The sequence below is a fragment of the Crinia signifera genome, chromosome 5, assembly GCF_055691185.1.
Source record: "Crinia signifera chromosome 5, ASM5569118v1, whole genome shotgun sequence".
In the NCBI taxonomy this organism is placed as follows: domain Eukaryota; kingdom Metazoa; phylum Chordata; class Amphibia; order Anura; family Myobatrachidae; genus Crinia; species Crinia signifera.
In genome coordinates, this window is record NC_139221.1 from 306,533,730 (window position 1) to 306,545,790 (window position 12,061).

The following is a 12,061-nucleotide window of genomic DNA, read 5'->3' on the forward strand; positions in this document are numbered from 1 at the left end:
GTCCAAACATGAGAGATAGGCAGTTTATAGTAATTGGTGGTGCCAGAGAGTCCAGGAATATGCTCAGGGGGTATGTTGGGCTGGTGATTATAGCTTTTCAGGCTTTGGGGGCTTGGGACCCAGAGGTATATGTCCCCGTTAACCCCAAATGTATCCTTACTCGGGGGGATCGAGATAGTAGCTGTTGGGGGAGAGGGGGGATGTGGGTTGGCTATATTTCTGGTGGGGTAGGAGCAGGAGCCGGTTTCCACAGCCTTCTAACCCCAGAGTGGGGTTACCGCCTCACCTCAGGGTGCAGTTGCTTTCAATCAGCTCGTTTCCCAGGGGGATCTAGCTCACCGTTGATCCGAGGCCCGGCTGGTCACTCCATCGGATCCTCTCCACGCTGGGCACACACCACTTCTCCCTTGCGTCGTCTCGAGCGCTTCCTCCTCCTCAGCAGCCGCGTGGGTCAGAGGCGCCTCCGATCTGCCGGCTTCCTCCGTGTCTCTCTCTGCACGGGGCGCGTCGCTCCTCCCGTCAGGTCCTCAGCGCGGCCGCGCGGTCGTCTCTCACCCTCCTCTGTCGCGTGCTCCGGGCACCGTCACACGTCACCTCTCCCGTCAGTCTGGACAGCGGGGTCACCTCTCTGCGCCGCTCCGTCCTTCGTCTGTTCTCTCCCGTGGGCACCTCCGTCAGCGCAGGGCTCGCTTGGGTGTCTGCTCCCGCCAATCAGCGTCCCGCCGTCTTGTGCAGCCACGGGCCGGGTCTTCTGCGTCTGCCCAGGTAAGATTACCAGTAGTTCTGTAGGCAGAAGGATGCTAGGCAGATATCGGTGTTCAGGCTCTGTTCACCCTCAGCGTTGGTGTGGCGTCTGCTTCACGCTGCTTTGGGCGCCATGCAGGCCATCCGTGTCGATGGCCGGACCCCGGTGTTGTGGATTGTCCTCCGGTCCAGAAAGGTCTCCAATGAGTCCCCTCGGTGTTCTGCAGGTGTTGGGTGCAGTATTATCACCATTTGGGGTTTGTAAATCAGTGGATGGTTATGGATTTAGGGACCTCTGGCCGGAGCTCTGCTAAAAAGCGGCCATGCTGGATGCCCCGCCCACCGGAAGTCTCCATATGAAAGTCTTTTGTTTTTATTACCAAATGCATTTATTCATTATTTTACAACTTTATTAAATCACATTTCGAATTACAAATAAGGAAATGTCAAATTTCTGGAAGCAGAGTTGAAAATACAATCTAGCTAGATACAAAAGCGACCGAGAAAATGTCAGAAAAGGAAAAAGGCACCAATTATTTGATTTACACAGATAAAAAAATATTCTAAAAATGAAAAGAGGTAATAGTTCCCATAGCAACCAATTAGATCCTGTCTATAATTTTGCCATTTCATTAGAAAATGAAAGAATTTGGTTGCCATGAGCATCATCACCTCTGCTTAAGGGCGAGATGTACTAAGCCTTGAAAAGTGATCACATGAAGAGCGATAAACCACCAACCAATCAGCTCCTACCTATCATTTTACAAACATAGCCTGTGACATGGCAGGTAGTAGCTGATTGGCTGTTGGTTTATCACTCTCCATCTTATCACTGTTCAAGCTTAGTACTGTACATAATATAGACATAAAGGAAAAGGACATACCCTTCATTTAAAGTCCATTTGTGGTATATGCATTGGTGTCACTTTTCTCATAAGAATGTAAGGTTCCTAAGGAACAGGTATCCATTTCCAGATTTGGTATGGAGGCAGGAACTCTCCATTCAAAAGCATTGTTCTGCAGTTTGATACAGCAGCTTGAAATAAATGTCACATTGTACGGTATTATAATATGTTGCTTCTCTCCAGTGGTACTTACTTATACCTTAAAATAGTATTAGCCCAATTAATTGAATGAGCATAGCAAAACGGAACCAGGACCACTGATCATCCTGGATCTGTTGCCGCTAGTAAACTTTCAAACACATTTGAACTGGGATGACCTGTTATATGTACCACAGAAAGTGATGTGTCCATCAATAAAGTGAAGTTCAATCTAATTTCTAACTGGTTTCTCTACCGAATTGGATGCACCATTGTGGGATTACTGCAAAGGGGGGGGGGGGGAGGGGTAGAAAGTACTAGAAGTTAGTGACAGACGACATGACTGAATGTGTTCCACTGCCTTTGCCGATCATACATGGTGTATTGTCAATTGCACACTCCTGTGGGTCATAGGGTCATATACGAGATGTTCTGATTGGCAGTGGTGCAGAGCCAATCAGAAGAGATCATGTCTTATGTGGTGCCAAATGAGAGATGGTACGACACATCGTACCTTCAGTCATAGAATTGCATTGTGTGTACGGCCAGTCTTGCTTCATATGGGACAATGGGAATTAACCCTGAACATGTTTACCTGGCCTTAAGTTACTGTACATTCTATAACTCAGTGAGTAATGTTAGATGTGAGAGAAAACAATGAAGTAAATGTTGTTTGATGCAAGGTGCTGGAATTGTGAGCATTTTTAAAGCGGCAATAATACAAGGCAAAATCAAGGTGACTTTACCTATTCAAGGATTGGTGCTTAAAATTACATTACATATTACATTTACCCCTATGCCTTAGAAAAAAAACACACCCATTTATAACCATGAAAAACTTATTAATGTGTTTAAAACAGGGATGGGGAAACCTTTGGCCCTCCAGCTGTTGTTGATATGCACATCCCAGCATGCCTTGCTACAGTTTTGCTATTTTGTCATGCTAAAACTGTCGCAGGGCATGCTGGGATGTGTAGTTCAACAACAGCTGGAGGGCCGAAGGTTCCCCATCCCTGGTATAAAACAACCACAGAACATAACCTAACAATAGCAACAAAAAAAAAGGCACCGAACTACTCCAACTCATAAATACTTAAATCCCGTTCATGAAACGAAATAAATGAAATAATTACAGACTGAACTGCAGTATTGTGGCATATACGGTATATTCTTATTCCCCAACATCTGATACCACGTCATAGGCTGTTTTTATTGCTTTTACGTTATATAGTTGTTTATGTCTGAGGGCCAGATGTACTAAGCTTCAAAAGTGATAAAATGGACAGTGATAAACAGCCAGCCAATCAGCTCCTTCTTGCCATGTTACAGGTTGTGTTTGAAAAATGTCAGGCAGGAGCTGATTGGTTGGTTGTTTATCACTCTCCATTTGCTTTAGTAAGTAGTGTAATGGTGATAGTGATCATGAAGTGTAAAACATGGATGTGCTGTTAAGTATTATTGCATCTGACAAGCTTGTGCTGGAAATGAATAGTATGATCAATGATCTGGGGCGGTACACCTGTCAAACCATAACGCAGGTGTCCTAAGGCGAGCTCAGGGAGAGCAGAAGGGCAAATATTGTCCCGAATAGATAATTCTACCAACTACACTGTTAAATGTACTGATGCACTTAGAAAAAACTATAGGGACGATCTTATTGGCCTGTAAACATTACGGCACTGGACGCACTTTACGGCAGATGAAATTCCAACCAAAGTGCTAGCTGCCCCATAGGGTGCCGTTGCCAGCATTTAAAATCCATTGGAGTGGCACCTCGCACCCTTTGCAATTAAAAAGGATCAACCCCTATGTGTCCACTCGGTTAGTTTACCCTAACAGCACCCAGCATGCCTAAGCTAGCCCCCAAACAGAAGGTGGGTGTACCACTACAGCCTGACCATGATGTTAGAAGCCAACATCCACTTGTACAACTACACTACTAACAACTGTTAAAGGGGGCTACATGTTAAAGAATTTCTCCACCACACCTCCACCCCCTTGATCACAACCGCATCTTAAATATTTGTTGTTTCGATAGCTCCTGAAAAGTGTGTGTGTATATATCTTGTAGTGTTATTAATGGTTCATTTACATACACCAACTTGATGTGTAGGTTCAGTGCTCCTGAATCAATATACCATCAGTCACTTCTTCTGATTCGCCTGAGAAGTGAGCTTGTGGAAGCGCCTCAGATCATGGTAACTGGTCTGCTGAAAACTGTGATAGGTTAATGGATAACTCTACCCACTGAGCATTTTCTTATGGGTGAAGAAAGGGTTAAAACCAAAAACAGAACCACGCGTAACCGGTAGGCACTAATCAATTGTTCTGCCGTTGATCTTAGTTATATGAAGTGGAAGATACGAGGGAGGGTCATTTACCCCCGCTGGGCTGGTCTGAACTAAGCAGAACAGAAAGCCAGGACACGGTTTGCAGTTACCACCACCGGGACCCCGGTAGTTATCTTCTCCAATCTACACTACTATTTTAGTCTTCGGTGTATTTATCCTTTAAATGTTCATATGAACTGCAGAAATCAGACGCTGGCACAAATAATGGAGGAAATAATCTGTTCCGATTAGATATTAAAGCAGTTTCCGGGTGGCAGATGACGTTAATCCAGCTGGCAGCACAGAGCTTTGTGGAATATTGTGCCTATGAGCAGCTTCCCCTCGTACACGGACGCGCATGTGGATGCCTGGAGCACGGAGCCATTGTTCGCATACACTGTGGTGATTATGGGGTTGTCGGAGTGGATGTTCTGTACGCGGACAACCTGCAATCAGATGAAGAGCTTAAGGAGGTTAAGTTACATCTACTGGCACAAATAATATATATACACTATCAGAAGCTGAATTGGAAAGGAGACCACTGCTCTATAAGGTATAAATCAGGCATGTCCAACGTTGGCCCTCCAGATGTTGTGAAACTACACATCCCAGCATGCTTTGCCACAGTTTTGCTATTAGAGAATGCTAAAACTATTGCAAAGCATGCTGGGATGTGTAGTTTCACAACATCTGGAGGGCCAATGTTGGACATGCCTGATTGCATATTAAAAGCTTATCTGCCTGGGTTGTCACACACTCTGCTGTGGTGCTTCTAGCACAGTCATATCTGTATTTTGGCACTGATATACAGACCACACTGTGCTAGAAGTCCCACAGCAGAGAGAGCGACACCCCCAGGAAGGAAATAGGAACTGCAGGGGTTTTGAAAAATGCAGAGTGCTAGAATGAATGCTAACTGCAATAAAGCTCCACATGCCACTTTATATGCCAGAACCATCTCTTTCCCCTTCCATGTTATCAGAGCACCCACATGCCATCAGAACCATCTCATTCCCCATCTATGTTCTCAGAGCTCTCACATGCCACTTTATTTGCCAGAGCGAGATCATGCCCCTTTATATGCCATCAGAGCCATCTTGTGATACTTGTGATGCCATCGAAGCCCCCACATGCTCCAAAATGGCTGAGTATGTGAAGCTTTGCTGTGCATTCTTATACAGGGACTTTGTCTGGACGGGTGCTAACACTGGTTTGGAGTTTATTATCAGTACTCCTAGCTATCAGCTCACTACGAACCAGTGACATCAGTGATGTATATTGTTTTACATAAAGCTAAGTATTAACTCAGCCGATTGTGGTTTGTGAAGGTGCAAAAAAAATAATAACTTCAGGAAAATAAAATAGCAGATGGAGATCTTCATTTTCCACTTGTAACATCAGTTTCTTAGTAGTAGAGATGTGCAGGCTCTGATTTACTCTGATTTCAAAGCAGGATCTTATTAGCTTTCAACTGTTAACAACTGTCATGTGATTTGGGATAACCAATAAGATCCTGCTTTGAAATCAGAGTAAACCAGAGCCTGCACATCTCTACTTAGTAGGAGTATTTATGGAATATGTATGATTAAATACACTGACCTCTGATCCAGGGAGATCTTCAGCATTGTAAAAGGTCAATTTGAATGCATTCGGGTGCGCTCCTGTCCAAACATCTCCTGTAACTGGGTCCACGGTCAGGTTATCCAAGAGCGTCTCCAACTGCACCACCTTATGTAGGAATCATGGTGATAATTAATGATTGTGAGCTAGTGATGTTATCATTAATGATTAATCTGGCAAGTATGATGAGGGCAGGGGTGTTTCAAGAGAGGAGAGGGCCCACGTACGTGTAGCCTCAGATGCGGGCCCCCTCTTCATCTACATCTGCAGGTGGGGCAGATGTAACTTGTGCATGCACAAGTTACATCTGCACCACATGCAGTGCACATGGTTTTGTTCATTAAATAGGAGTTTGCTTCTACAAACCAACCTGAATTAGGCCTAAGGTACCAACCAATCAGCTCCTAGCTATCATTTTTTAAACAGCCTGTAACCTTGCAGTTAGGAGCTGTCTCCAAGGCTTAGTACTACGGATACCAAACATAGGATCGATGGGATCACAGGATTTGCCTCCAATCATGGTATTTCAGGATTGAAAACATGTCATGCCGAGCAGCCGCGCACCCGCCCTCCCCCTCCCCTGGGTCCGTTAACCCCCACACACCCTCTCCGCCTTGTCAGCCGCCCCCCGCACACCCTCTCCACCGCCTCCCACTAGTTGTGCCGCATACACCCGCCCCGCCATCAGGAGGCAAATCCTGTGATTGACAGTTTTTCAATCCCAAATGCTGGGATTGAAACAAAAAAATGGTTTAGGATTGCCCACCCTACTTAGTACACCTCCCCCTAGGTGTGCCATTACAGAAGGGTAGTTTTAGCTAATACAGTATGTTCACAATTTGGCTGTGCTCTCCTTTAATCTGGTAAATGCCAATTTCACCCTACCGGGGATCGGCGGCACCTCCTCCCAAGTGGGTCCAACAAAGAGGCATTTTTATGCCAGTGTTTGAGCATGAATGAAAGATTTATGTTGTTACTGTATACAGGTCGAGTATCCCGTATCCGAATATCCGTTATCCGAATTATTCCGAAAACCAGACATTCCAGAAAGTGAAAAAAATTTTTTTTTTTTGCTAAAAACTCACTGGGGACATTTGTAACGGCATCACTGGGGACATGATATGTAACTGCCACTATATATGTGCAAGACAATGATTGCTTGGCATTCAAATTCAGTGCTGAGATAGTACACACATTTTGTTTCACGTTTTGAAACCTTGTTTTTTTAACAAATAAAATATATTTGTGTTTATTTTATGTGGTAATAAAATATATTTGTGTGTATATTATGTGTTTATACAGCATAAATGCAAGATACTTCAAAATACATCATTGAAATATTAAAATATTCCGAAATACGGAATAATCCGTTATCCAAAATTCTCCTGGTCCCAAGCATTTTGGATAAGGGATACTCAACCTGTATAGCCTGTCTTCTGTTTTGCTTGTCAATGACATTTTGACTTGGTCACCGCACACCTCAATATTTGTGTTTATTAAATGTTATCATAATGATTTATTAAAACTAAAGGTGATGAGTTATCAACCGTCAAGGAGTTTATTATAAATCGCTGTACAGGTTACTGCCCCAGAACAGTCAGATGGGGAACAGGCTGCGGAGCTAGCAGCCAGTTCGATCCCCCTAATCCCACATGTTAAACTATAAGTAGCTATATACCAGCCAGGACTATCAGTATGAAAATGTATTACCTTTACGGGAGAGAGAGACCAGTCCGCATGCTTTTCAAAGACATTAATTGTATGACCAATGACATCAGCGACATAGATGTACCTACAAAGACACACAAATCTATACAGTAAGACACAATTGTATAGATGTCACATTTCCACATACCCATACACACAGTATAGAAGAATCTTCTTAGGATAGGCTGGTACTTGATTCAAAATTAAAGATTTATAGTTATGGGGGACAAAGTAATCATGGTTTCATAATGTAAATTGCAATAAAAGAAGAGAAAGAAAAGTAGTCATAGCGGATGCACACCACATTCATTTGGGGTAATTATTGTCTTGATGAGTTATTATTTTGGTTTTATATCTTAAGTGGGGAATCCTTTTAATCTTTATTATTATTGGGATTCAGGATACACCCACTGTAGTTTGCGAAATACAAGAAGTTAAAATTGACATACAACATGTACATACATATAGGGCGGTATTCAATGAGGCTGATTCGCCAGGTTTTTATGGCGATTTTTTGCTGTAAGGCGAATTTCTGACTAAAACTGTGAATCACCCTATTCAATGACCAGATGGCGAATACATTTCAAGGTTTTTTTCGCCATGATTCACCGAGTAGCAATCGCTATCTTTTTATGGTGAAGTGGAAGGTGAACTTTTAAAACAAAGTGTTTTGTTTTTTACAATTGGTGTAAAAAAATCTGGAATTTTATTCTGAGAAGGGGCATGCTATTTTTATTAATGTGCTGTAAGCACATGAATATATATTTAATAAATATATATATATATATTTAATATATATATATATATATATATATATTTTTTTTTTACACAGACCAGCCAGCAGGGGGCCGGAGCCGAGCCGCTCATTAGATATTCATATATTCACTTCACCCGATCATTACATATGCATGATCGGGTGTAGTGAATATACCCGGTCCCCTGCTGGCTATCCTGGGGGGGCAGCCTGTGCTGCCTGGGTCCCGGGGAGCCCACCTCCCCCCCACAAACGTTCTGGGGCAGACAGGGAGACTTCCATCTCCCTGCCTGCCACCGTCCTCAGGCTCCCTGCGGCGTCCGCCGCAGGAGCTCAAATTCGCCAGTCAGGGGCAGCGAGCCCCTGACTAGTTGAATACCGGAGCCGGCGAGGCTCCGGAACGCAGCGGGCAGTGGCGAATGTGCAGCGAATCCTAAACAGGATTCGCTGCACGTCGCCAGTATTCACATTGAATACTGCCCATAGTGACAAAAAGATAAGAATAGGTGCCCAATAGGTTTTTAAAATATAGGTAGACCGGGCTGTATAGTATGGCGCCTGTTATGAGCTTGGGATTTATATCACCGGGATACACAGTGTGGTATGATTGAGTCCCTTATGTGTGACTCACGTGGTGCCTGTTATTGGCTTTTAAGTCTCATATCATACTTAAATGCTGTGTGTATCTCTGCTGGACCCCTATTAAACACTTGTTATTAGGTGTTACTCTGAGTTCTATGGAGATCTATAAGATGCACAGATCACCTCATGCATAAATATAGGGTACTCTTTACTTAGAACGGCGCCCACGATTTTGATCCTGGGCATCGTTAGTAAAAAATCTCGGGCATTGAATGCACTAAAAAATCGGGTGCGATGCGACCGACGAGATGCCCGCGATTTCCCATAGAGAACAATGTTAAATGTCTCAATTGACCCAATTTTCCTGTTCAATGCCTCAATTGACCCGATTTTTCCATAGGAAACAATGTTAAATGGGCCACAGAGGCCAAATAGGCACCCTGAAGTGTATAATGGCCACCCGAATTGTTAACGCCACCCCACGATCAACGTCAACCCGAAGCGTGGCGAGCGCAGCGAGCCCGCGAGGGGCGGCGGTACGCTTCCTACGAACTTTTCATACCCCCACTATCCACGTCGGCGTGGAGTTGAGAATAGAAAGTGTGGCGAGCGCAGCGAGCCACCGAGCCCGAAGCATGGCGAGGGGACGCGGACAGCTGTCAAGCCCGCGAGGGGACGCGGATACCTGTGAAGGTATCTGCGTCCGCTCGCCACACTTTCTATTCTCAACTCCACGCCGACGTGGATAGTGGGGGTATGAAAAGGTAGTAGGACGCGTACCGCCGCCCCTCGCGGGCTCGCTGTGCTCGCCACGCTTCGGGTTGACGTTGATCGTGGGGTGGCGTTAACAATTCGGGTGGGTTTTATACACTTCAGGGTGCCTATTTGGCCTCTGTGGCCCATTTAACATTGTTTCCTATGGAAAAATTGGGTCAATTGAGGCATTGAACAGGAAAATCGGGTAAATTGAGACATTTAACATTGTTCCCTATGGGAAATCTCGGGCATCTCGTCGGTCGCATCGCACCCGATTTTTTAGTGCATTCAATGCCCGAGATGGCCATGATGGGCGCCCTTCTAAGTAAAGAGTACCAAATATAGTTACTGATGTGTCGCCGTAGTGAAAATGTGGTTAATGTTGATTTTATTACACATATAAATTGTGCTGGTATTATTGTTTGGGATGGGCAATAGCCTCTATCCCAGTTTCAACACTTAGCCTGTATTTTAATTTTTATACAGGTTTTATTTTCCACATGTATTGGCAATACACATTCCTATATTACATACACTGTATTTATTAAACAGTGTGTTATTTGTCTTTTACCCAGAGATATTAAGTATTACAATGTTGCAAAAACAGGTGGACTGCTGGTATAGCTTTAGCATCCAATAATTGTTTTCTGGCTATAATGTGCAGTACAGTACTGACACCTACTGGTGCAATAACAGACTCACTATGCACACTAAATGCTTAGTGATACTTGTGACAAGGTTGGGTCGTGAGGCACAAGCTTCAAAATATTAACAGCATAACGAGGACATATTTCCTACTCCATACATATACAGCCCTATGTCTAACTCTATAAACACAGGTTAGAACACGTGTTTCGCACTAGCAGCTTCTTCAAGCTAACCAGAGAGTGATCTCCCCCATGCCATATTTATTTGTTAAGCCCGCCAATCAATGCGTGCGACTCGGGTCACAATTAAAATTTGGCCAATGGGTATCAGGATAGTGTAGCGGTGAGTCGGGCTTGTTTCCGCCCTTTCTCTGACGTTTTTTACGCCGTGACGTCATCGCGGAGGTCACGTGACCAGCATCGCGTGTCAGGTGGTATATTCTGGGCCAATGGAATGTCAACGGCAGCGTAAATCCGGAAGTATGCTGCCTGGAGTTAAGCCCTGCATTGAGCATATAGTATAACAATTCAATTTCTCATGTTGAAAGATGACTTTTGTTTTGATTGAAGTTGCCCATGCTCACTTCGAGGGGCTAATCGATCACTTGGTCATACATCTGCTGAATATTGAGATCTTAGGTCTCCAATATTTAGTGCTCCTCATATTTATATTATTGATCATGGTAGTTCTGGGTTGGAACCCCGTTATCTGCATAGTTTATAATCCTGATCTCTGTTGGAATCATTATATAAAATATAGGTCTACCTATATTTTAAAAACCTATTGGGCACCTATTCTTATCTTTTTGTCACTATACGTATGTACATGTTGTATGTCAATTTTATCTTCTTGTATTTCGCAAACTACAGTGGGTGTATCCTGAATCCCAATAATAATAAAGATTAAAAGGATTCCCCACTTAAGATATAAAACCAAAATAATAACTCATCAAGACAATAATTACCCCAAATGAATGTGGTGTGCATCCGCTACGACTACTTTTCTTTCTCTTCTTTTATTGCAACCATCGTATTGAGTCGATAGGATAGCACCCCCCGCTAGCAGAATTCAATATAGCGGTCAATACCCTGATTCAATAGGGTACAAAAAAAAATTTTCCCCCTTTTTTTGTGTGCAGATCTCTAACCAATCCCCTCTCTAAACCTTTCATAATGTAAAACAATTTATTTCAGATTTTAAACACTGTCTATAGGAACCAACATTACGAAGACAAAAGTCTGATCTTTTTATGCCTCCACACTACTCGCTGCACGCCGAATGACAGTGATCTCTCCCTTGCAGCCTGATTCATACATGCATATCATCAGAAGGGGGGAAAATATGCCGCCTCTTCCATAGAGATGTCAAATTGATAAAAAAAATGGGGGAAAATTTAATAAGATGAGAGAAAGTGAGAGATTTGGTAAGAAATCTCCTGTTTTTTTTTAAAGCAGCAATCATTTACACTGCAAAACCTTTATGATTTTGCAGTGTAAATGATTGCCGCTTTAAAAAAAAAAAAACTATCAGATGGAGGCTGTCACCCCTAAATTACCAACTGCTTTAGGAGGCACCAGATTATATGGCCTGGGATGCAAAGAGCCGGGTAGAAGGTTGCTGGTACCTCTAGGTCTGAGCTTACTCGGAAGGTGTAGCCACACCTCAGAAGATGACGGAGGAGGAACCCCCTCATTGCGCCTTTACATAGCCGGACTCCTCTCACTGCACCTCTGCGTATTCAGACAGCACCCAATGGTGCATGAGCACGCTCTGGATGAAGATGGGAGTTCTATTTCAGATGGGAACCAATCAGAATCTACGTCTTATTTCTTTTGCACCTTACAGAAGATAATACATAGTATCCGATTGGTTGCCCA

At 43.6% G+C, this 12,061-nt stretch overlaps 1 protein-coding gene across 1 annotated transcript in view; it reads right to left on the minus strand.

Annotated features, from left to right (window-relative positions):
* Positions 1-2,727: 2,727 nt before the first annotated feature.
* LOC146081316 (serum paraoxonase/arylesterase 2-like) overlaps positions 2,728-12,061 on the minus strand; it is a 31,005-nt gene continuing 21,671 nt past the window's right edge. The window contains exons 7-9 of the mRNA XM_083189462.1: positions 7,448-7,529; positions 5,717-5,845; positions 2,728-4,563 (exon numbers count right to left, since the gene is read on the minus strand). Coding sequence (XP_083045588.1) covers positions 4,402-4,563; positions 5,717-5,845; positions 7,448-7,529 — 373 coding nt within the window. The 3' untranslated portion in view covers positions 2,728-4,401. The remainder of the gene's footprint in view (positions 4,564-5,716; positions 5,846-7,447; positions 7,530-12,061) is intronic.